At 38.6% G+C, this 24,315-nt stretch overlaps 4 protein-coding genes and 3 non-coding genes across 8 annotated transcripts in view; 4 read left to right on the top strand and 3 right to left on the bottom strand.

Annotated features, from left to right (window-relative positions):
* LOC106884014 (uncharacterized) overlaps positions 1 to 24,315 on the bottom strand; it is a 35,746-nt gene that overhangs the window by 3,555 nt on the left and 7,876 nt on the right. Inside the window, exon 3 of the mRNA XM_089344645.1 lies at positions 22,261 to 22,276. Coding sequence (XP_089200771.1) covers positions 22,261 to 22,276 — 16 coding nt within the window. The remainder of the gene's footprint in view (positions 1 to 22,260; positions 22,277 to 24,315) is intronic.
* On the bottom strand, positions 4,120 to 4,313 carry LOC149130686 (U2 spliceosomal RNA). The gene has a single exon (XR_016238888.1). It is a non-coding gene; the product is annotated as a U2 spliceosomal RNA (small nuclear RNA).
* Positions 8,072 to 8,265, top strand: LOC149130685 (U2 spliceosomal RNA). The gene has a single exon (XR_016238902.1). It is a non-coding gene; the product is annotated as a U2 spliceosomal RNA (small nuclear RNA).
* LOC128251199 (U2 spliceosomal RNA) lies at positions 9,973 to 10,166 on the top strand. Its single transcript, XR_008267012.1, has one exon. It is a non-coding gene; the product is annotated as a U2 spliceosomal RNA (small nuclear RNA).
* LOC106884013 (uncharacterized) lies at positions 11,982 to 16,401 on the top strand. Its single transcript, XM_014935191.3, has 2 exons — positions 11,982 to 12,365; positions 14,990 to 16,401. Exon 2 carries the CDS (start codon positions 15,445 to 15,447, stop codon positions 15,946 to 15,948), a length of 504 nt encoding a protein of 167 aa, XP_014790677.3. The 5' UTR covers positions 11,982 to 12,365; positions 14,990 to 15,444; the 3' UTR covers positions 15,949 to 16,401.
* LOC149130684 (uncharacterized) lies at positions 12,372 to 19,579 on the bottom strand. Of its 2 annotated transcripts, none has more exons than XR_016238853.1 (2): positions 19,444 to 19,573; positions 12,372 to 13,071 (listed from the first exon to the last, which is right to left on the bottom strand). XR_016238853.1 is itself a non-coding variant. In XM_089344607.1 (2 exons), the coding sequence occupies exons 1-2, from the start codon at positions 19,450 to 19,452 to the stop codon at positions 16,760 to 16,762; spliced, it is 345 nt and encodes a 114-aa protein (XP_089200733.1). In that variant the 5' UTR covers positions 19,453 to 19,579; the 3' UTR covers positions 15,937 to 16,759. The 2 variants fall into 2 exon arrangements, 1 of the variants encoding a protein (XP_089200733.1); XM_089344607.1 differs by lacking the exon at positions 12,372 to 13,071 and adding an exon at positions 15,937 to 17,095 and having other exon boundaries at positions 19,444 to 19,579.
* Positions 19,107 to 23,981, top strand: LOC128251070 (uncharacterized). The gene is made up of 2 exons (XM_089344424.1): positions 19,107 to 19,895; positions 20,954 to 23,981. Exon 2 carries the CDS (start codon positions 21,165 to 21,167, stop codon positions 22,830 to 22,832), a length of 1,668 nt encoding a protein of 555 aa, XP_089200550.1. The 5' UTR covers positions 19,107 to 19,895; positions 20,954 to 21,164; the 3' UTR covers positions 22,833 to 23,981.

Genomic DNA, 24,315 nt, shown 5'->3' with positions numbered 1-24,315 from the left:
GCGTTTCACAAAGAAAAAAAAAACCTTGGATTTTTTGCATGAAATGAAGTACCCTGACCTCCTAATGAGCCGCAAACCTCTAATTTTGGTTCAGTAAAAAAAAAAGGTAGGGGAACCCTATCCCATCCTGGAATTATTTGGAGTTTTTTTTTTTTTACTTTGAATGAATTATGGTGACCTCTGAATGTACCACAAAACATTTGTTGTCAGGAAAACGAGTGTTGGACCATTGGAACAATATGAATTAAGCCGTTAACATTTATATTGTATGTATTTTTATTTTATGCAAAAAATATTTCTTCTGAAGCCGTAGTCTACGAAATGTGTGTGTGCCTACATATATTACAATTAAAAGGGTAAAGGATTATCAATTTATTAATAAATCAATAATTAATAATTTTTACCAAGCCCTTCGGTATGAAAACACCATTATAGGTGAGGAACTTATTTAAAAGTTCTTATACATTTATAAACATAATTAAGGGGTCAGCAACAGTTGCTGACCCCTTAATTATGTGTATAAACACATATATATATCTTTGTTTGTGAATGCTTGGTAGGTAGCAGCAAATCTGAAGAAATAGTTTTATGGGTAGAGAGAATTGATTGTTTAAGCAGGAAGTAACCAAGGGAGAAGCGGGAGAAGATGAAGAAGGAAGAGAAGTAGGAAAAGAAGAGGAAGAAGGAGACAGAAGAGAAAAGGACAGGAGTGGTGTGGACACAGTGGACTCTTCATGGAATCTTCTTTATTGGTCAAATGACCCCGAAAGTCACCAGTTGTGGTTATAGCAGTAGTGGTTGGAAGTGTTCTAAATTCTTGTAGTAGTTTCATCTGTGGTGGAAGCATTCAAAATGGGTTTATATTTTGCAATAAAATACGCACCTTTGCTAATGCGCTGATTACAGGTTGCATTGTCCCTGAATTTAGAGAGGGGAGAAATTCTAAGGGTTGTTCATTAGTGGCACAAATATCAATGTGCTTGCTGAATCCTAGTTTTCTGTATTCCCATATTTTAATCTGGCGTCAATCTACGGTCATCCTCTGGCATGGACTGTTTTCAGTTTGACCAATGTATTGTCCACAACTCTTTGAGCAAGTTAATGCATATATATTAGGTTTTCCAAAGCACATGTGAAGTTGGTTTTCACTGTAAAACACTGACCCTGTTTCAAGAAGAATTCTGATCCCTCGAATAGGTTGACGCATATACCACAGTTAGGAGGGGTCCATTAAGAAAGGTATGTATAAATAACCTTTTTTGCACATATACACACACACTCTCTCTCTCTTTCTCTCTCGATTAAACTTCAGTATGAATTATAAAATTACCTCTCAACTTCAATTGAAACTACCTTTTTTTATTTTTATTTTGTAATTCATTACTGGCACAGATATCAAGGCCCAAAAGTGCCTTAGGGAAAGAATGGCACTGGGAAAAATGAAGATAGAAACAGAACATCTAAAGCCAAGGGGACCAGACGAATGAAGATAAAGTAAAATCCTTCGAAGAAGAGATCAACCAGGAAATTAACAAAATGACTCAAGGCTCCGACCTAGAGAAGATCTCCAAATTATGGAAAGAGGATTATGATAAAGAAAAACTGAAATCCCTCCAACGCTGCTGGGGAAAAAGCACCACTTGGTTTTCATACTATGAAACTGTCTTTTAAACAGAATACACTTCCAACAACCCTTTTCTAAAAATAAGAAAATCAAAACAAAACTTTGTTGTTGCAGTAGAAATCTACGGATGCACAAACGTACAAAACGAAACAAATATGGACGACTTGTTCCGAAACACCCCCGAATGGGGAACAGTTCTCAAAAATAACTCCCAATTGTTTTCCCTCCAGCTTCATACGTCTTCGGAATCTACATACTCCGAGGTATATCTGTAGTGAATTTCATTAAAAAATATGCATTTTCTTAAACGTTATGACGAATTGAAGTGGACTCCGGTGAATTTTCCGAAATTCCCCACCCCAACCCCTCCAAAAACACTTTCCCCAAAACATTTTGTATAGTCGAAATCTACATGATATAACACATATTCGTAGAAAATTTCATTAAAAAATATCCATTTTTCTGAAAGTTATGATAATCCAAAGTCGGGGGTGTGGGGAAAAACAAAAATTACGGAGTTTGTAGCACATCAGGTCAGGGTATTTGATACCACGCAAAGAAATCAGGGTTTTTCTTTTTTGTTTTTCTTCGTAAAACGCGTGCAGGTGACTTAGCAAAATTTACTTTTTGCCGGAGGGGCTAGTCGATTATATCGACCCCCGAGTTTCATTAGTACTTAATTCATCGACCCTCAAAGGCAAAGTCGACATTGGCGGAATTTGAACTCAAAACGTAGCGACGGGCGAAATACCGCTAAGCATTTCCCGCAGTGAGTTTAATAATTCTTTTACTAACAGTGAGACCGACACCTGGGGAAGAATTTGAAAGGAATAACACTTCACTCCCGGTAAACCCACCAAAACGTAATCTGAAGCCGCTACACCGGATCGTCAGTGGTCTAACTCAATAAGAATCTGTCACAAAATGGTATTCGCTGCTCAATGACAACATGGAATGCGCAGGACTAACCTGAGAGGGTCGCTATTTAAGACGATAGTGTTATGAATTAGGGGTAATTAAGCTGCTGTTTCTAGTTGACTCGTTTTCAGGAAATGTCACGAATTTCATGACAAGTCATACAAACAAAAGAAAAAAGACAAGAAACATTAAATTCATTAAGGAACAAAGAACACAGGATTGAATGAGAAAAACATCGTTAATAACAAAAAGATTACCTCGTGTATATCACGGTTAGGCGAAAGAATGGTAGTAGTTATAATTAGGAAATAAACGAGAGTGTATAACACAAGAATTACTGTAATGTATGTATATCTATATGGATTCAATGACATACAACTTGTTTTCCGTTATATTATCATCTGCGAATATCATTTCGATGAGATTCAAAAAAACGTTGTGTGAATGAATATCCGGTTGAGCATGCGTATTAAAGGATTACGTTAATCCGGAATGGCGAGGCGCGAAATTTTTCTCCCCACGAGAGTTTCGGACCCTAGTAATGAACTCATTTGCATACAGCCCATCAGCGCTCACCTTCACCTTGTTGTCAAGGAAACTCAAGATGAAGAACGCTATCGCAAGTCGACCGATTGCTAATTTATGCCTCATTTTCGAAGGAGACAAGCAATTGGATAGATTTGCATCTATATCTAATGTGGGATTCTGTTAAGGTTCTATTATGGTTAAGCTGTGGATGGGAAAAATGTGGGTAGAGGGTGATTTGCTAGCAACCCTCTTCCCTTACTGTTTTACAAAGTAAACAAGAACAAGGACAACAAGCATTCTTAAAAGACATCGCTTATTATTCACTTATAAATTAGTTTGATAGTTAAGCTGTGATTGGCTGTATGCAAATGAGTTCATAACTGAGGTCCGGAACGCTCGTGGGAAAATTTTGTTGACGGGGTGGCATTTGAATCCCTTTTTAATCTAAACATTACTATCTCCTACATTTAAATATGTGTGTCTGTATCATCATCATCGTTTAACGTCTGTGTTCCATGCTGGAATGGGTTGGAGTGTTGGGCAAGATTCAATGGGTCCCAAGACGGCATTGTGCTCAAGTGTATGCTTTGACATGATTTCACCTTACAGCTGTGGTTCCCAAACAAATTTTCCCTGGGCCGCATTTTCGGAATGAAAATTGTCTCGTGCCTCACCAAAGGTCCAGGGAAAGCGTTAAAGGGAGGTAACCCGGGGATTCGAAGTCAGAACCTTATGATTGTCTCTCTTCCAAGTTGCGGAACCTCGTTGCTATATTCTTAATACTAAAATATCAGTGATGAAAACGCTCAGTAATTATTTATAACTATTTATAGTGGGACTCATTTACAGGCAATGCGAAGGTAAAGCAAGTGTACACTACTCATTTGTGGTAGGGGGGAGGTTACTTTTATAGAAAATTTTTCGATATAGAACTGAATATAATAAGTGATGAACAAAGACCACTGATGGGAAGACCACTGAGACGATGAAAAGGAAAAAGAGGATGGAACAACATATCTGACATTATTATTAATTTGTATCTCCCGAGTGGGAGATGGGCTGAATCCTGGAAGCACTGCAATACCAGGCCAACCCGTGGCAAAGGCGGAGCAAGCCCCTAACACTTCGCCTAGTTCTAAAAATCAGTTTAATATCGATGGACCCAAATAGGGACCGTATCAGATATTAAGCTGATAAGAACAGATACTACACTTTGATCTTAGCCAAAAGGCCGAGAAGCGATAAATTTTTGACGCTTTGCCACAGACTATCTATACACAAGATAATGTTACACCCACTGATGTGTAAATTATTTACTTCAATCACATTTAATTACCTGCTATATTGTAAAGACATTCAATGCTTACATTTCCTACTTTAAAGTATTTTTAATATCTTGAAATCAATTATTTGTAAGTTTATAAAGATATTGTATGTTGAATGGTAATATATGTTCTTATCATTATATCAAGTAAACCTCTAAGGCAAGTGACGTCACCAAGATAGGGAGCACGGCTAATTACTTATCTGCAGTGATGGCTAGTGACTGGCTGCTGGGTGGCAGGTCACAGTTCATGAATCTCAGATTTTCATAGCATCGGTGATAACCTACCGCCTAACCGTCGTGCCTTGCTCCGGTTTGTGGCTGAAGAAGCTGGAGCGGATCCGTTTTCCACTTTTTGTGGGGAAGTAAAACTCTACTTGTGAGGCGCTCCATCTGTTGCCAGAAACCTTTAAAGGGTGGGCTGGGGTTGCCCTGGCTGATGATGCGCAAGCACGCGCTGAGGCTGAGACATCTTCGGTGCCACCTGGATGGTGAGCAGGTGTGGTCAACGCTTGCCGAGCAAATCTTTCCAAAGTTTAAGTCCCTTGCGGACTAAGGTGCATGGATCAGGCGGTGGCCCAAGGCGGGGGAGTGGCAGGAGGAGTGCAAACAAGCACTTTCCCTCTTCTCCCGGGTGAACAATGTTGACAGCAGGGTTACCACAGCGGATATTTATAGCGGGTTGATAGAGCATAAGCCTGATGACGTCCTGGGCTTCGATAAGAGGCAGCTAGCCAGCCTGTTCGAGAGGACCTTCGGGTCGAAATTTCTGGATAACTACTAGAAATCCTTGACCTGGCTGTGCTACCGATCGGCCTTACCGGTTCCGGAAAGGTTATCAAGGCATGGCTATGACACCTCCCCCACGTGTCCGAGGTGCGGGCGTGCCAGTGAAACGCCTTCGTACACTGTGAGGAGTTGAGGGAGTTGATAACCTATGCCGAACAGCTAATGTTGGATGCGGAAAGAGTACGGCTCTCGACTGACTCCGTGATAAAGATTGTACCACCTTCTTCTTTCACCAAAGAAAAGAAAGTAGTATTTCTTTGCGTAGTAACCATATTGAAAGACATGGTATGGAAGACGCGAATGAAAGGGATTGCGACAGGACAGTTCATCTCTGGACGAGGGCTGGTGAACTACTTCACCACCCATCTTGCCTTCAAGATCCGCAAGGAGAGGAGGAGCCTGCCGCAAAGAGTATTCGGGAAAAGATGGAAGGAAATCGTAAGAAAGATGAGTATGCAAGGAGCCATGCTAATACGGCCGGTCCAGGCATAGAGGAACAGGAAAAGATTACCAAAAGGAAATCAACCGGCGGGTTAATGGACTAACCCAAAACCTGAAAAGAGTCATTTAAATTTTTAACTTATATTATATTATATCATATCATATCATCTACATTTGTATTGAATCATTTCTAAAAGGATGACTGACCCCTATATGTCCTTGCCTGTCCTTGTTTGTCCCCTCAATGTATCCTTGTATAAGGAAATAAAGAAATTCAGTCCGGCTCTAGACCTTTTGAGGTCTAGCCACTGACCACAGAGCACACAGACAGTTCCAGCGACAACACAACACAGCTTCATTGGAGATCCAACACTTCGTTCAACAGCTTACTGCAAACTCTTTCGTCGCCACCGCCAGCGTCTACACCAACTTCTCTACGTACACGCCAACCCGCACCACTCGCACAGCTTTTCTCCACGCTGTTTGTGAAATGCTTCACCATGGTTAACAGCGAATGCAAATTGCGAGAACTCCTGTACCAAGTAACCAGCCGCAGCATTGAGGCTTCAACTTCTCACGACGTGTGTCTCTTCGGCTCTGCCTTGCCGCCACAACTTCTTCGTACAGCAGCTCAACTACAGTGTACCTTGGATGCGAACTGGTATTTCCCATTCTTGTGCCTAAACTTTCTTCTAACGTCCTTTTCTATGCTCTGTATCTCTCGCACACACATACACATGTTTGTATACACATACACTTTGTATACATGACGATCTGTGCATTATTGTGTTTTGGCACTATCATGCTATTAGCTGTCAGAAGTGAAAGTGCTCACTGCTAGTGAAGTATCTGTCTGCCTGCCTGTCGATTCTTTGGCTACTGACAGCTAATACCATGACTGGCCGGAGAGAGCTATATGTCTCTCTCTCTCTCTCTCTATCTATCACTCGAAAGTTCGCGCGTCCGCAATAGCTAGTCGTGAGTAGAAAACACAAATTTAATATAAAAACATATTTTCTGAAATTGCAAATTATTTAAAATATAAAAATATAATTTTCAACAGAGAGAATTTATCAAAATAGAAAACAAATGAAGTTTGAAGTTTTAAAATAATAGGATCGACCACTCACGACTAGCTAGCGCGGACGCGAGTACCCTTATACTCTGTGTTTTCAAACGCATGGATATAGGTGTCAAATTTGTTCCAATAACTTTCGAGTAATAGATAGATAGAGAGACAGACAGACAGACATATAGCTCGCTCCTGCCAGTCATGGTATTAGCTGTCAGTAGCCAAAGAATCGACAGGCCAGCAACAGGCAGACAGACAGATACTTCACTAGCAGGCAGTGAGCACTTTCACTTCTGACAGCTAATAGCATGACAGTGCCTGTGTTTTTTATGTCGCACACACACACAGACATACAAGTTGACATTCAATAAAACCTTTGTCTTATACCTATTTACCGGTTGTGTTTCTCTCTTTTCCTTTTTGGCACTTATACTCATTCAACCTCATTTCATTTGCTTTATATTTGTGTCGACTGTGCGATGCGCTAAAGGAGCCATCCCACGTCACCATCTCCTAGTCGCACGGTCGTTACAAATCTCATATCTTTCACCTGTCACATCCCTATCCAGCTCTCGGGCTAGCGATACTGTTTTAGCTTCAAGCACAGTCGTTTTGACTGCTTGTCTACCCAGAGTCATCTAGTTCTGTCACAAGACTTGCTAGAAATAGCAGCTAACTCACCACCAACAAATCGACCAAATGATTGGAACATTATTTGCTCAATGAGAGCTGAAATGGTAACTTCACCACAATCCAATTTCACTGACAACGTTGACCTGACGCTATTGTAAATAATATTTTACGTTTAATATGGTAAACAGTGGTTTGAAACCCAGTACCTGTTGGTTCGAAGCAAACTTGTCACTTTATCAACGATCTAATCACTACGTGGTCGCCCGATTTACAATTAAAACAAAGCATTCGACATTAACGAAGATGTTAGTCACTTAAATATATATTTGTTATTGGCGTATATATAAGATTTGAATATAAGATGCACTAATCGAGGATTGAACGCTCTGGTCAGTGAGATTCATGAACTGTGACCTGCCACCCAGCAGCCAGTAAACACTACCGCTAGAGTGTTGCTGCTGATAAGTGATTAGCAGTGCCCCCTATCTTGGTGACGTCACTTGTCTCAGTGGTTTATATATAATGATAAGAACATATATTACCATACAACATACAATATCTTTATAAACTTACAAATAATTGATTTAAAGATATTAAAAATACATTAAGGTAGGAAATGTAAGCATTGAATGTCTTTACAATATAGCAGGTAATTAAATGTGATTGAAGTAAATAATTTACACATCAGTGGGTGTAACATTAACTTGTGTATAGATAGTCTGTGGCAAAGCGTCAAACATTTATCGCTTCTCGGCCTTTTGGCTAAGATCAAAGTGTAGTATCTGTTCTTATCAGCTTAATATCTGATACGGTCCCTATTTGGGTCCATCGATATTAAACTGATTTTTAGAACTAGGCGAAGTGTTAGGGTCTTGCTCCGCCTTTGCCACGGGTTGGCCTGGTATTGCAGTGCTTCCAGGATTCAGCCCATCTCCCACTCGGGAGATACAAATTAATAATAATGTCAGATATGTTGTCACAGCCCCCCTTTTTTTTTTTCATTAACTCCGCAGCCTTTCCGTCACCTGTAGTTGCTTAAAGACCTTCATCGTGTTCCATTCCACCTCAACACCGTCGACTTCCATTTTCGTCCTCTTCCCTTTCTCATTTCAAATTCCGTCATCGCTTTCACACCAACTGCCACATTCAGTGCCTTTACAGGAAATCCTTTTTCCTCTGCGCTGTCGATTTAGCTCTCCACTTTAACTATACTTTTCTCTCTCTGTCCTTCACACCAGTCTCAGGTGGAAGGTAATATTTATTTCTTAACATGCATAGATCGTTTTTCACGGTGCCCGCAAGCTTATCCAATCGAAGACATATCTGCAGTAACTATAGCAAGAAATTTATTTACCAAATGGATGTCTAGATTTGGCATACCCAACACATTGACAGCAGATCGTGGAAGACAATTTTTGTCGACTCTTTTCGCAGAATTCAACAAACTCTTGAGAATTCATACAACTTCATATCATCCACAATCTAATGGCATGATAGAGACGTTTCATTGCCAGTTGAAATCTTCAATAAGAACTAACTCATTCTGATTCTATCAGTTGGTTAGAAGCTTTACCAATGACATTGTTAGGAATCAGGAATGCTGTTAAAGAAAGTTTACAATATTCTCCTGTTGAACTTTTGTACGGAACAACATTAACTCTACCTGGTCATTTGTGTCATACACCAATTACCATTCCTTTATGTCCCCTGCCTCATCTTTTTTCCTTGATACCCTAAGCGCTGGCTTATTTTGTTTAATGGTTAATCCGGCGGAGCTCGGCTCCCACAGTCAATATTTCCAGCATGTATCCGAAAAGAAAAAAAAATTGTATTTTCTCTTCGTGTTTACAAGCAGGGCATCTAAACAGTATTAAAGCCACAGCCTTACCCCCAGGGCAAAGTTGTTCAATGGGCACCAAAGCATGCAAAGATTAGCAACGATGAGGGCACTGGTAGGTTGTAGCAGTATTGTGATCTCTACGTGTTTAATCTCATATCTTTCACTTGTCAATTCACCACAGTCCAATTTCACTCGCAACGTTGACCTGACGCTATTGTAAATAATATTTTACGTTTAATATGGTAAACAGTGGTTTGAAACCCAGAACCTGTTGGTTTGAAGCAAACTTGTCACTTTAACAACGAACCAATTATTACGTGGTCGCCTGATTTACAAGGTATAGCAATCAAAACAAAGCATTGGACATTAACGAAGATGTTAGTCACTTAAATATATATTTGTTATTGGCGTATATATAAGATTTGAATATAAGATGGGTTGAACGCTCTGGTCATAGGTCAGTCAGATTCATGAACTATGACCTGCCACCCAGCAACCAGTCACTAGCCAATACTACAGATAAGTGATTAGCCGTGCCCCCTATCTTGGTGACGTCCCTTGGCTTAGAGGTTTACTTTATATAATGATAAGAACATATATTACCATTCAACATACAATATCTTTATAAACTTACAAATAATTGATTTAAAGATATTAAAAATACTTTAAAGTAGGAAACGTAAGCATTGAATGTCTTTATAATATAGCAGGTAATTAAATGTGATTGGAGTAAATAATTTACACATCAGTGGGTGTAACATTAACTTGCGTATAGATAGTCTGTGGCAAAGCGTCTAAAATTCATCGCTTCTCGGCCTTTTGGCTAAGATCAAAGTGTAGTATCTGTTCTTATCAGCTTAATATCTGATACGGTCCCTATTTGGTTCCATCGATATTAAACTGATTTTTAGAACTAGGCGAAGTGTTAGGGGCTTGCTCCGCCTTTGCCACGGGTTGGCCTGGTATTGCAGTGCTTCCAGGATTCAGCCCATCTCCCACTCGGGAGATACAAATTAATACTAAAGTCAGTTTATGTTGCTACAGTCCCCCCCCCTTTTCTCTTTTCATCGTCACGGCAGCCTTTCAATCAGCTGTGGTTGCTAAAGACCTTCCTTGCCGCCAGGAAGTGATTTGTTTTCGATCGCCCCTCAACCCCATCGACTGCCATTTTCACTACAACAAGTAAAACAGTTAAAAGAGTGTGGCTGCAAAAAAGAAGTGGCATTCCCTGTCTATCAACCAACTAGAAATAGCAGCTAACAAACAATCAATTGGTAGGAATTCCAGTATCTGCCGCTAATGATACTTGCTAGTATTGTCTCTGAAAGAGGATCTATTTTAAAACGGGGGCGCCAGTTTTCATTTATGTTTTATGTAGTGTTTTTGGTACCGAAAGACTTTCAAACTTCGTATACTTATCTATTTTGTGTTATAGAACAGAAAAAAATTTTTGTATTGGAACTTATTTCATGTAAAAAATTGTCTTATTTCGATAATTTCTACTAATCACTGACGTCTATTCAGTTGAAAACAGTTAGCGCTGTAACGGTGTATATCGTATTAATCCCCGTTAGTTCTGACATTTCAACCCTAAGCCTAACTCTAGAATCCGAACTCTAAAATTGTTACACACATAGATACGCACAGCGTCACAGGGAATAACATTTTTATGACCGCCAAGCAGTAACTCTATTCAGCTGAATAGACGTCAGTGATTGGTTGAAATTACAGAAATACGACAACTTTAACATGGAATAACTGGCGCCCCCGTTTTAAAATAGATCCCTGAAAGAAAACAGGATGCGATTGTCACGCATCTCCCAACCGAGAGATACAAATTCGATTTGATAGTACAACACTTTATTATTATTTCACCCCACCCGGCAATCTTTCCAGCAGTTCCCATTGCTAAAGACCCCATGTCGCTGTGACTAAGTGATTGCAGTTCAATTCCTGCTCAAGCCAATCAACTTCCGTTTTCGTCAATACGGACATGTTGCTAAAGGGTACCAGTTACACCTCTTTGCCTTCCTTCCTTCAGATTCTGTGTGGCTTTCTTAACGGATTCAAGCCACCATTTGCCTTTAGCGGGGACTCCTCTTGCGTGCAATTCAATCAGGTGTTCAGTCTAACGATACCTTTCTCTCTCCTTAACACCAGTCTCAGACGCAAGCAAAGTCACACGAAAACTGCCTTCCCTCCTCACTAAGAGATATTACAAGAAATAATGACATTAATAATAAATATATGGGTGGAAAAAAAATAACAAATCTAGTCAACCAACCAACTAGAAATAGCAGCTGATGGACGGTTAGGATGAATTGATAGGCTTCCTCTGAAATCCAGTTCAGGCCACCACTCATGAATATCCTCTCCGAAAGGAGACAGCGGATTCGACAGTCATGGGTGTAATGTCTTTAAATCACAATGGAAATCTCGGGTGCGTGATTTAGGCCTATTTAGCTGTTATTTTGGATGTTGCTGAATTGACGGACAACACTTTTCATTAATGTTTTATGTAGTGTTTTTGGTACTGAAACACTTTCAAACTTCGTATATTTGTATATTTTTTGTTATAGAACAGATAAAAATTTTTGTATTCGAAGTTATTTCATGTAAAAAATTGTCGTATTTCGGTAATTTCAACCAATCACTGACGTCTATTGGAGTGAAAACAATTACTGCCGTGGAATGTAAACAACATGTTCTAACGGTGGTTCCCATCAATTCAGAAAGATCCCACGAAATATACAAGTATACGAAGTTTGAAAGTGTTTCGGTACCAAAAATACTACATAAAACATAAATGAAAAGTGGTGCCCGTCAATTCAGAAAGATCCCAAAATAGGAATCCGCTGAGAATAAAGAAAAACATTTCCAAAAACTAGGGTTTTGTTTTGGGTGGGGAACGTGTCGTCCAACCCAGCCTCACCAGATTAATTTTCCGCCCCGCCATCTTTGGTTAGCCCAATCCTTTAATGCGCATGCTCAAACGGATATTAATTTCCAGACATTTAATGAATGAGTTCAGTTGTCGTTGTTTTGAATCTTATTCATGGAAATAATAATCGTAGATGATAAGATAACGGAAAACGAGTTGTAATTTAGTCTATATAGATATACATACATACATTACAGTAATTCTTGTGTTAAACACCCTCATTTATTTCCTAATAATAACTATTATATACACAAGGTAATGTTTTTGTTATTGTTTGTCTCATTCAGTCATGTTTTCTTCATTCTTTAATCAATATAATGTTTCTTCTTTTTTGTTTGTTTGTTTCTATGATGTGTCATGAAATTCGTGACATTTCCTGAAAACGAGTCGACTAGAAATAGCAGCTTAATTACCCCTAATTCATAACATTATCGTCTTAAATAGCGACCACGCATGGCGCGACCCTTTCAGGTTAGTCCTCCGCATTCCATGTCAGTGAGCAGCTAATACCATTTTGTGACAGATTCTTATTGTGTTAGACCAGGGGTTTTCAAACAGTGGTCCGCAAGGACAAGAGAGGGGGTCCGTGGACAGTAAATGCTTTTTATGGGCAATTTGATTTTATATATGTTTTTTAAGCGAAATCTTTTGACAATAAACCTATTTGTTAAATACTGTTAAATAAATAAATGTAAAAATATATGTTATTTTAAGCAAATATTTATGTATAAATTTCATAAGCGTTTATAACGGGGTCCCTAAGGTAAAGCCTGATATATAAAGGGGTCCGCAAGTCAAAAAGTTTGAAAACCACTGACGATCCGGTGTAGCGGCTTCAGGTTACGTTTTGGTAAAATTACTGTTCTTGTTTCAACTCTTGTCCATTGTCCATCTGTGACCTCTTCAATGACACTTTCCGTCCTCATGTGTGCTCCAGCCCGGTTTAGTCCATTCTGTTCTTCTATAATTATTAAATGAAAATAGGAAACTGTGATGAAGCTGTGTGTTTAGAAAGTAGGAAATTTCTTAGGATGGTATAAAAATAGTAGTTCTTCCATGCCTCTTTATCCATCCATACACATTTCTCTCCCACATCTTCCAGCAGCAACTCTCTTAAACCGGGGCAGCAGTACCTCTTTCAGGCACTTGATGTAGGCCTCCGTGTTGAGTCTGCGGTTGTGTGGGAAGATGAATTGAGGCATAATGTCCTCATCACTAGTGATTACCCCCAACACCATCATACTGCCTGGATGCATGATTTTTATCACTCTTGGTACATGTCCTCAAATAGACAGACACCTTAACACTCTGAAATATTCGTATTGGCGCTTCTGGCACAAATGCCAAGCAGTACAGTACGTCATTTCCAAATATCTGGGTGAGTGAATTGCACCATGGTGGTGTTTTTCTCACAGACGGTATTCAACTGATCCTACTATACTGTGTAGTTGACAAAATCAAAAACAAATAACATGCATGTGCCAAATTAAGAACATCAAATGGCCATAATTTTCCCATCGCATCCTGTATATATATATATATATATATATATATATATATATATATATATATATATATTCTGTGCTACAGAATTTTGTCAGTGAACAAGTCACGGTTTCAAAGTGATGAAAATATTTTGACAAATTAAATTTAAATGTTGAAGTGAATCTAACGGATATTGTGTGTTATTTTAAATGGCTTATAAACACCTTCCACGCTGCAATTGTTATATATATATATATATATATAATACAAAGAATATGTATGCATGTATACCCACATATATGTACATACTTACATCTACATGTGTATATAGATGCATATCAGGGTACAGGACGTTAGAAAAATGAACTACAGACAACGGAACGAACACATATAGCCACTTGGAATTAATCCTTTGTCAGCTGCCTCTATTCTAACTAGACATTTCGAAGATAAGGCAGAACGTACTCTAGAATAGTCTCTTCCTGAGTAGTGGATCGACCCACTAAACAGAGGATTCCAAGGTGGCAAACACAAACCAAGACAGGAAAAAATGGACAGTGAAAACAACATTAAAAACGCGAATCTGGTATTGAACGCTAGTGATAGGACGATATATATAAATGTCACATACAGTTTGTAAAGTAGAATATTTGTATTTAATTCAGTGAGTAAAGTGGCAAACTATTTTTCATTGTTATAATAACAAGATGAAGAAATTAAGATAAAGAAATCATTTACTAAATTAATTTATTTACGTACATTTAATATTTACAGTATATTTTTGCAAGAAAAGTCAAAAGATAACTGTCATTGTGAGTTTACGACTGCAAAATTGTATTATCTAATTCTTTCGTAACTAAGCTACATGAGTTTTAAACACCAATTCAAAATAGCCTTGTTGAATTAGACAAAAGACTTGGCATCGTAATAACCAAATCTCAGGCAAGTGAGTGCCATGGAATCAAGTATAAGACCAGTGACCACTGATTTATTTCCCCCAAATCAGGGTTTTTATAACTGCTCATACCTGAATTCTAAGAAACTGTATTTCGTGAAAGATATTTCTTTGACGAAAGTTGGAATTCAAACATGGGCAGTAATTTTAACCAATGGGAAACTGTTAATTACACCTATTCGGCCAACATGACCATGACGTCATATCAGCACCAATAAAGGTTTATTAAGACTGGCTACACCTTCAAAATTCATTCCAGTTATATTTCAGAATATCATTTTGATGGCTTCAAATGTTAGCACAAGGCCAGCAATTTCCAGGAACAGGGTTAGTTGATTGCATTGACACCTGTGTAAAGAATTGTAAAATTCCCACTGTTGAATGTCTGCTGTTTAATTAATTATCTCATAAAACTTATATTGTTTTTCTGTCATTTCAGAATGTCTGATGGTATTGGCAGCAAAAGCATTTTAACTTGAGATGATGGTTTAAAGATTAAAGGAACATGTTATACGAAGCAGATGTAATTATATTCATATAAACCTGTGATGGAATTGCCATGAAATATTTCCAGAAGACGAGGATATTTATTTGAAATACAATATAAAAATGGAAAGGAAAAGAGATCATAAGAAAGAAAGGAAGTTTATGGAAAATGTCTGATGTAAAACTTCATATCAGTGTGATATCTGTGGTAAATCATTCACTGAAAGTTGCAACTTAGCTGTTCACAAACGTATTCATACAGGAGAGAGGCCTTACAGCTGTGATATCTGTGGTAAATCTTTTGCAATAAGTGGACACTTACAGAATCACAGACGCACTCACACAGGAGAGAAACCCTATTGTTGTGATATCTGTGGTAAATCCTTTTCACAAGCCAACCAAGTTACTATGCATAAACGCATTCATACAGGAGAGAGACCATTTCATTGTGATATCTGTGGCAAATCCTTCATTGGAAAACAAGTGTTAATGGTTCACAAACGTATTCATACTGGAGAAAAGCCATATCACTGTGAAATATGTGGTGGTTTATTCTTGTTAAAAAATCACTTAACTGTACACAAACGTATTCATACAGGTGAGAGACCTTACAGCTGTGATATCTGTGGTAAATCTTTCGCACAAAATGGTGACTTAAAGGCTCACAAACGCACTCACACAGGAGAGAGACCTTACCGCTGTGATATCTGTGGTAAATCTTTTGCACAATGTGGTGACCTAAAGGCTCACAAACGCACTCACACAGGAGAAAAACCGTATCGTTGTGATATTTGTGGTAAATCCTTCGTTGGAAAACACATGTTAAAGGCTCACAAACGTATTCATACTGGAGAAGAACCTTATCACTGTGGTAAGTCTGTGGTAAATCATTCACTGGGAGTGGTCACTTAGCTCTTCACAAACACATTCATACAGGAGAGAAGCCACATCAGTGTGACGTTTGTGGCAAATCATTCTCTCGTAGTCATTACTTATCTGTTCACAAACGTATCCATTCAGGTGAGAAGCCATATCAATGTGATATCTGTGGCAAATCATTCTCTCAAAAATTTGGCTCAGTGATGTGAAATACATGTGAAAGAAAGCAGTGGTAATGGAAGATTTAAGTAGACATGGGCAGAAGTGATGAAGAATGACGTCTGGATGTTGAATCACCTAGAGACATTGCTTAGCAACGTGTAAACTAAAAGGAAATCTTTGAGAAATGATGACAATGTGACAGAACTGTAAAAAATAAAATTCTGAGATTTAATTAAAAAGTAACAATAAAGTATTTCAGGATGATTATTATTATTATTTTCCAAATAAACATGCACTTTATATTCTTTCTTCACACGTTTATAACTGTTCTTGTTTTAACTCCTGTCCATTGTCCATCTGTGACCTCTTCAATGACACTTTCTGTCCTCATGTATGCTCCAGCTCGGTTTAGTCCATTCTGTTTTTTTATAATTATTAAATGAAAATAGGAAACTGTGATGAAGCTGTGTGTTTAGAAAGTAGGAAATTTCTTAGGATGGTATAAAAGTAATAGTTCTTCCATTCTTCTTTGTCCATCCATACACATTTTTCTCCCACATCTGGATTCTCTCTGACGTGCTGTGAAGCCGTCCAGAACACTCCAAGTCTCTGATGTTCAGAGTGTTAGACATTGGCAAACCCCTTCCTTTCTGCTTATGCCCTAAATAGATAAACCTGATCCTTAATTATCTGATATGCTTCTTTGCCACCCCAACTTTTTCACTCTTTTGAAAGCCATCTCTACTTTTTTGTGACTCTGTTGATCTCTCGGTTCTTCCACCTCGTCACTCTTGGTCTGACAAGCTTTGCTCCAACCAAATATTTGGTCTGTCTCCCTCAATGGATTATCCCCATAAGAACTTCCAGTTGTCTCTGTCTCTTCCTCATCAAAGCCTTCATTAAGCATATCTCGAAAGCTTAGTCCATTTGAAGGATCCTTGAGCTTCCATAACCTCCTTTTCCACACTGGTTTGTGTCCCTGGATCCTTCTAGCCTTGGGGAAATAACATTTTGATATCTGTAATAAAAAACATATCATTTCAGAATTTATATCCTACGACCATTCAGTTATACTTCCCTGTATGTGAGCCCTGTCCCCACTTCCTTGTTCTCTCTCTCTCTGGCACATCAAGATCCCCACCCCCATTTCTCATCCCCTAACACTTATCACACCCCTATCAATAGAATGGCGCAGCTGCTCTAACCACCCGAGAGCAGAACCAACACATTATGGTCACGTATCCTTCTAAAGCATATCAATTTCACATTTTCATTTTTGTCTACACTATTTCTACTAATTCTTTAAGAATTAAAAAAAAAAATTCTTAAAGAAACACTCAGCTCCCCTTCCCCAACGTCCACCCATCACCTCCGAATGTCTCACTTTTAGCTATTTTAAAATCGAGGAAGTTTTTCCCGAAATAATGTCGTTTAGCTGTTGTTTCTAGCATGTTTGGTTGTTCTGGTGGTGGTCTGATATTTTTGACGTCTGCTGTTTCAGTAGAATTCTACGCATGCGTCAAACATCAGATGAAAGTGAAACATTTTCAGATTTTAGTTTTTTTTTTGAAAGCGGGGAGGTGATGGGTGGGTGAGATGGGGGAAGGGACATTGAGTGTTTCTTAATAATTAAAATTAACTCCCCCACCCAGGTTCGTAATCTCTGTATCTTTGTACGTAGATTAAAAAGAGGGGAAAAAAAAAAAGAAATTGGGGCGGGGTTGGAAGAAATTAGAATTTTGAAAACGGGATCTTTGGGCAAAATCGTATTCTTCTACATCGAAACCAGAAATCCGAAAAATTTTTGAATTAAAAAAAAAAAAAACCCCACCGGAAATGGGTGGTTTACACTAGCTCTACCTTCACCTTACTTGTAATTGGATGCATGATTCCCGGTATAAATACTTATAAATAATTATTGAGCGAATTCATCATTGTGATATTTTCGTATTACATCAAGTATTAAGAATATAGCCTTTAGTGAAGCGCGAGACAATTTTCATTCCGAAAATGCGGCCCAGAGAAAAATAGCTGCGAGGTGAAACCATGCCCAAGCAGACACTTGAGTACGATGCCGTCGTTGGACCCATTGAATCTTGCCCAACAGTCCAACCCATGCTAGCATGGAACACAGACGTTAAACGATGATGAGACAGACACACACATATTTATATAAAGGAGATGGTAACATTTAGGTTTAAAAGGGATTAATTTGCTGCCCGGTCAACGAAATTGTGGTGTTTATGAGCCGAGGGAGTAGGCATATCCTGTCGGAACAGCGCATCAGAGCAGACGCGTGTCAGACCGTACAGCGACGGATATCGCATGTGGACGTTGAGTGGATCTTGCAGATCGAGACAGGTCGTTGAAAGTGACCGGGTTAAGCCCCCAAATGGGTAATCTTCCAGTTTCGAGGGGTAAAAGAAATATTCAAGGGAAATAACTTCAGTCTTATATGTATAGAAATATATATCGTCCTATTAAGTTGCTGTGGAGGGACAACGGTTTCAACACAAAGACGGGACATATAGTATATATATATATATATATATATATATATATATATATATATATATATATATACTCTGCACACGTAGATTTACATACACACAGCAATTTAATAGGACGATATATATTTCTATACATATAAGACTGAAGTTATTTCCCTTGAATATTTCTTTTACCCCTCGAAACTGGAAGATCACCCCCCCTCCCCCCAAATGAGCGGTGTACATCACAGTGGGGAAAGGAGATAATAATCTCTGTAAATTCGAGAAACAATGTATCCGTAGATGGCATGCCATGACATGTTTTGTATATGCACAGGGTCTTCACTGCGACGGAGGATGGGGCCAACAGTTAATGGGCAAGAGGACAAAGCCGGCAGGAACTGAGGCCAGTCCTGAAGTCCCATGGCGGTCACAGAGGGAGCGGTGGCCCTCCTCACTGGTTGGCTGATTACGAGACAAGTTAAGGCGTGTGGGCAGGTTGGTTGAATGATCTTCAGATCAGGGGGGGGGGCGTGTGGTGTTATGATTTAGGCTGTGTTGTAGGGAAGGACCAGAAGTTAGGGAGTAGGCATGTCCTGTCGGAAGTGGAGACTGTGGGTCCCACCGGAAGGGCCGCGGAGGGCATGCGGTTTCAGTGAAGCGTCACAGAAATTTTCCCACGAGCGTATCTGTCATGAACTCATTTGCATACAGCCAATCAGAACTCAACTATCAAACTAATTTATGAGCGATGAGATATGGTCACTTGTGTAAGGAATGACCATAAGGGGAGAGGATTGCTAGCACATCACCCTTTACCCACATTTTTCCCATCCACATCTTTACCATATGGGGCCTTAACAGAATCCGATATTACCTGTCTCATTCAGGCATAGCTTGACAATCGGTCGACTTACAACACCGTTCGTCGTCTTGAGTTTACTTGGTAGAGTGCGTTTGTTAACTTGACAACACGGTCAAGGTGAGCTCTTTTTGGCCGTATGCAAATGAGGTCATTGCTGGGGTCCGGATCTATCGCGAGAAGAAAACTTTCGCGTCCCGCCATCCCTGGTTAGCGCAATCCTTTAATGCGCATGCTCAACCGGATATTCATTAACAGTATCTGATAATGAATGACAGCTAAAGTTATCGTTTTTTTGAATCTCATCGAAATGATATTCGCAGATGATAATATAACGGAAAACAAGTTGTATGTCATTGAATCCATATAGATATACATACATTACAGTAATTCTTGTGTTATACACTCTCGTTTATTTCCTAATTATAACTACTACCATTCTTTCGCCTAACCGTGATATACACGAGGTAATCTTTTTGTTATTAACGATGTTTTTCTCATTCAATCCTGTGTTCTTTGTTCCTTAATGAATTTAATGTTTCTTGTCTTTTTTCTTTTGTTTGTATGACTTGTCATGAAATTCGTGACATTTCCTGAAAACGAGTCAACTAGAAACAGCAGCTTAATTACCCCTAATTCATAACATTATCGTCTTAAATAGCGACCACGGATGGCGCGACCCTCTCAGGTTAGTCCTGCGCATTCCATGTTGTCATTGAGCAGCGAATACCATTTTGTGACAGATTCTTATTGAGTTAGACCACTGACGATCCGGTGTAGCGGCTTCAGATTACGTTTTGGTGAGCTTACCAGGGGTGAAGGGTTATTCCTTTCAAATTCTTCCCCAGGTGTCGGTCTCACTGTTAGTAAAATAATTATTAAACTCACTGCGGGAAATGCTTAACGGTATTCTGCCCGTCGCTATGTTCTGAGTTCAAATTCCGCCGATGTCGACTTTGCCTTTCAAATCCTTTGGTGGTGGTGGTGGTGGTGGGGGGTCGATGAATTAAGTACCATTGAAATTCTGGGGTCGATATAAAGATCTTCACTCGTGAATAAAAAAAAAAAAGATACATAATAAACCAGCCTGCTGGGTGTTAACAACTGTGTAGAAACAAATATGAAAACAAAAATTGCGCTAATGACCCTGCGGACTTTCGGAAAATTCACAAGATCCGATTTTTCCGTCAAAACTTTCGGTAAAATGGATATGTATTGATTTTGTTCCGGAATTCCACATTTTTGGTTGTGGAGGATACGATTCTCAAAAAAAAAAAAAAAATTCAAAAATCGCATTTTCAAAATTTCAATTCCCCACTCACATTCATTTTCACTTTCAGTTTTTCCGAAAATTCTTTTTTTTGTTTTTGCGCACGAAATACGAAGAATATATATATATATATATATATATATATATGGCGCCTGCAGTTTATCAATAAAGAATTGTAAAATTTCCACTGTTGAATGTCTGCTGTTTAATTAATTATCTCGTAAAGCTTATAGTGTTGTTCCTCTGTCATTTCAGATTGTCTGATGGTATTGGCAGCAGAAGCAATATAGCTTGAGATGATGGTTTAAAGAATAAAGGAACGTATTATACAAAAAACATAAAACTATATTCAGATAAACGTCTGGTGGAATTGCCATGAAATATTTCCAGAGGATGAGGATATTTGTTAGAAATACAATATAAAAATAGAAAGGAAATCATAAGAAAGAGAGGAAGTTTATGGAAAATGTCTGATGTTTGTGCTGCATTAAATGCAAAGAAACAAAGCAAAGAGAGTGATTTACTTGATAAGATGTCGAAAAAGAAGGGTAAAACTTCATATCAATGTGATATTTGTAAAAAGACATTCCAGAAACAACGTGACCTAACTATTCACAAGAAAAGTCATTCAGGAGAAAAGCCATATCACTGTGATATCTGTGGTAATTTATTCTTGTTGAAACATAACTTAACTGTACACAAACGTATTCACACAGGAGAGAGGCCTTACAGCTGTGATATCTGTGGTAAATCTTTTGCACAAAGTGGTGACCTAAAGGCTCACAAACGCACTCACACAGGAGAAAAACCGTATCGTTGTGATATCTGTGGTAAATCCTTTCCACGAGGCAACTATATTACTATGCATAAACGCATTCATACAGGAGAGAGACCATTTCACTGTGATATTTGTGGTAAATCCTTCGTTGGAAAACATATGTTAAAGGCTCACAAACGTATTCATACTGGAGAAAAACCTTATCGCTGTGAAATCTGTGGTAAATCATTCACTGGGAGTGGTCACTTAGCTGTTCACAAACGCATTCATACTGGAGAGAGACCACATAAGTGTGATGTTTGTGGCAAATCATTCTCTCGTTTTCATCACTTATCTGTTCACAAACGTATCCATTCAGGTGAGAAGCCATATCAATGTGATATCTGTGGCAAATCATTCTCTCAAAAATCTGGCTCCGTTGTCCACAAACGCACCCATTCAAGAGATAAGCCATATTGTGATATCTGTGGTAAATCATTCTCTCAGGCTAATTATTTAGCTAACCACAAGATAAAACATGCAAATGAGAAGCCATATCATTGTGATGTTTGTAGTAAATCATTCTTTCGAATATGTGACTTAAATAGACACAAAAGTACTCACAGGGAAAAAAGACAGTATCACTGCGATACTTGTGGTAAAACTTTCCCTATACATTATCGGTTAGTTATACATAAACGTATTCATACAGGGGAGAAACCACATGATTGTGATATCTGTGGCAAATCTTTCTCTCAAAAATATGAGTTAGTTGTCCACAAACGTGTTCATACAGGAGAGAAACCGCATCACTGTGATATCTGTGGTAAATCATTCTATCAGACATCTGGCTTAGTTGTCCACAGACGTATTCATACAGGAGAGACACCATATCACTGTGATATCTGTGGTAAATCATTCGGTGTACGTAGTACATTAACTTCTCACAAATGCATTCATACAGGTGAGATGCCCTATCAGTGTGATATCTGTGGTAAATCATTCTCCCAGAAATCTTACATAGTTATCCACAAACGTTTTCATACAGGAGAGAAACCATATCGCTGTGATACCTGTGGTAAATCATTTTGTGTACGTAGTTCATTAAATTCTCACAAATGCATTCATACAGGTGAGAAGCTATATCAGTGTGATATCTGTGGTAAATCATTCTCCCGGAAATCTTACATAGTTATCCACAAACGTACTCATACAGGAGACAAACCATATCATTGCGATATCTGTGGTAAATCATTCTCTCAAAAATCTTCCTTAGTTATCCACAAACGCGTTCATACAGGAGAGAAACCATATCACTGTGATATATGTGGTAAATCATTCTCTCAGTCTCATCACAAAAGCATTCATACATGTTAGATGCACTATCATTGTGATATTTGTGGTAATTCATTCTCGAGAAGTGGCAACTTCACTAAACACAAATGTATTCATACAGGTATGAAACATTGTCACTGTGATACCTGTGGTAAATTATTTTGTGTATGTAGTGCATTAACCTCTCACAAACGTATTCATACAGGTGAGATGCTACATCATTGTGATATCTATGGTAAATCACACTCCCGGAAATGCTGGAGAGAAGCCATTTCACTTTGACACTTTTGGTAAATCATTCTCCAACAAGAGTGGCTTAACAATACACAGACGTATTCATACTGGAGAGAAGCTATTTCAATTAATATTATGTTTGGTGTTAAATAGCTTCCTCGACTGGAACTATTGGAGTCCCGATGTAAGGTATGGCTATCCATATACCTCAAGTATAATGTTGAAGACGAGGTATTCGAAAATATCTCAATATTTGTATTTAACTGATTCTGCTAATGCCCCCAACAAAATATGCAGATATGAAATTTGCTCATCGCTTCTTCTCCATAACCAGACCGATCCATTTCTCGACCATATTGTAACTTGCGATGAAAAGTGGATTCTGTACAATAATAAAAAACGTTCTTTGCACTGATTGGACCAGAATGAAGCACCGAAAACCTTCCCTAAACCCGAGCTCTTCAAAAAGAAGGTTATGCTGACTGTTTGGTAGTATACTGCTGGACTCTTCCACTATAACTTCTTAAAAGCCGGAAAAACCATTACTGCAGAAACATATTGCTATGAAATTGCCAAAATGAACGCAAAACTGTAAATTCTCTGCCCCAGACTGGTCAACAGAAGAGGACCAATCATTCTTCCTGACAATGCTCGACCACATTTCACTAATGATGCTCCAGAAGTTGAGGGAACTTGGTTACGGAGTTCTTCCCCACCCAGCTTATTCCCCAGACCTTTCTCCCACTGACTACCACTTTTTCAAGCACCTTCATGGTTTCCTGCAAGAGAAGGAGTTCAAAAATCAAACTGATGTTGAAAGTGCATTCAAAGAGTTCATCAGCTCCAGAACTCCAGATTTTTATGTTAGCAGAATAAACAAACTTGTAACTCGTTGGCAAAAATGTGTTGATTTTAATGGTACTTACTTTGATGACTAAAATTTCCCTATTGTTGAAATATATTGTGATGAATTTCATGTTTCAAAACGTTGCTTATTTTTTACTCAGCCTGATATATCAATTAACAGCCAACCATGTTTGCAATTATCTACATAATTTGACAGCAAAGTTTGTATAAAATGAAATTAAATCGCGGTTTAGTTACAGATCGAAGAAGTTAGTAAAGTTTTAACAGTTTTGTGACAACATCTGGAGAACATGGTTCTGTGTATTACATCTTTATCTATTTCATAGAATGGGTTTACAGCAATGGTCTTTTCATTAATTTACAACCACCTGAAGCACTCCAACGGTTGAACAGATATTTTATTCGAGTAGTTGTCGAAATTCCT

This window comes from Octopus bimaculoides, chromosome 28 (genome assembly GCF_046866305.1).
Source record: "Octopus bimaculoides isolate indiv1 chromosome 28, ASM4686630v1, whole genome shotgun sequence".
Taxonomy (NCBI): domain Eukaryota; kingdom Metazoa; phylum Mollusca; class Cephalopoda; order Octopoda; family Octopodidae; genus Octopus; species Octopus bimaculoides.
The sequence above is the reverse complement of the archived record's forward strand: the minus strand, read 5'-3'. Positions and strand labels throughout refer to the sequence as shown.

Excerpts from the sequence above, each read along its gene's own strand:
- LOC128251070 (XM_089344424.1), top strand. The coding sequence starts at position 21,165 with ATGTCTGATGTTTGTGCTGCATTAAATGCAAAGAAACAAAGCAAAGAG.
- LOC106884013 (XM_014935191.3), top strand. The coding sequence starts at position 15,445 with ATGCATAAACGCATTCATACAGGAGAGAGACCATTTCATTGTGATATC.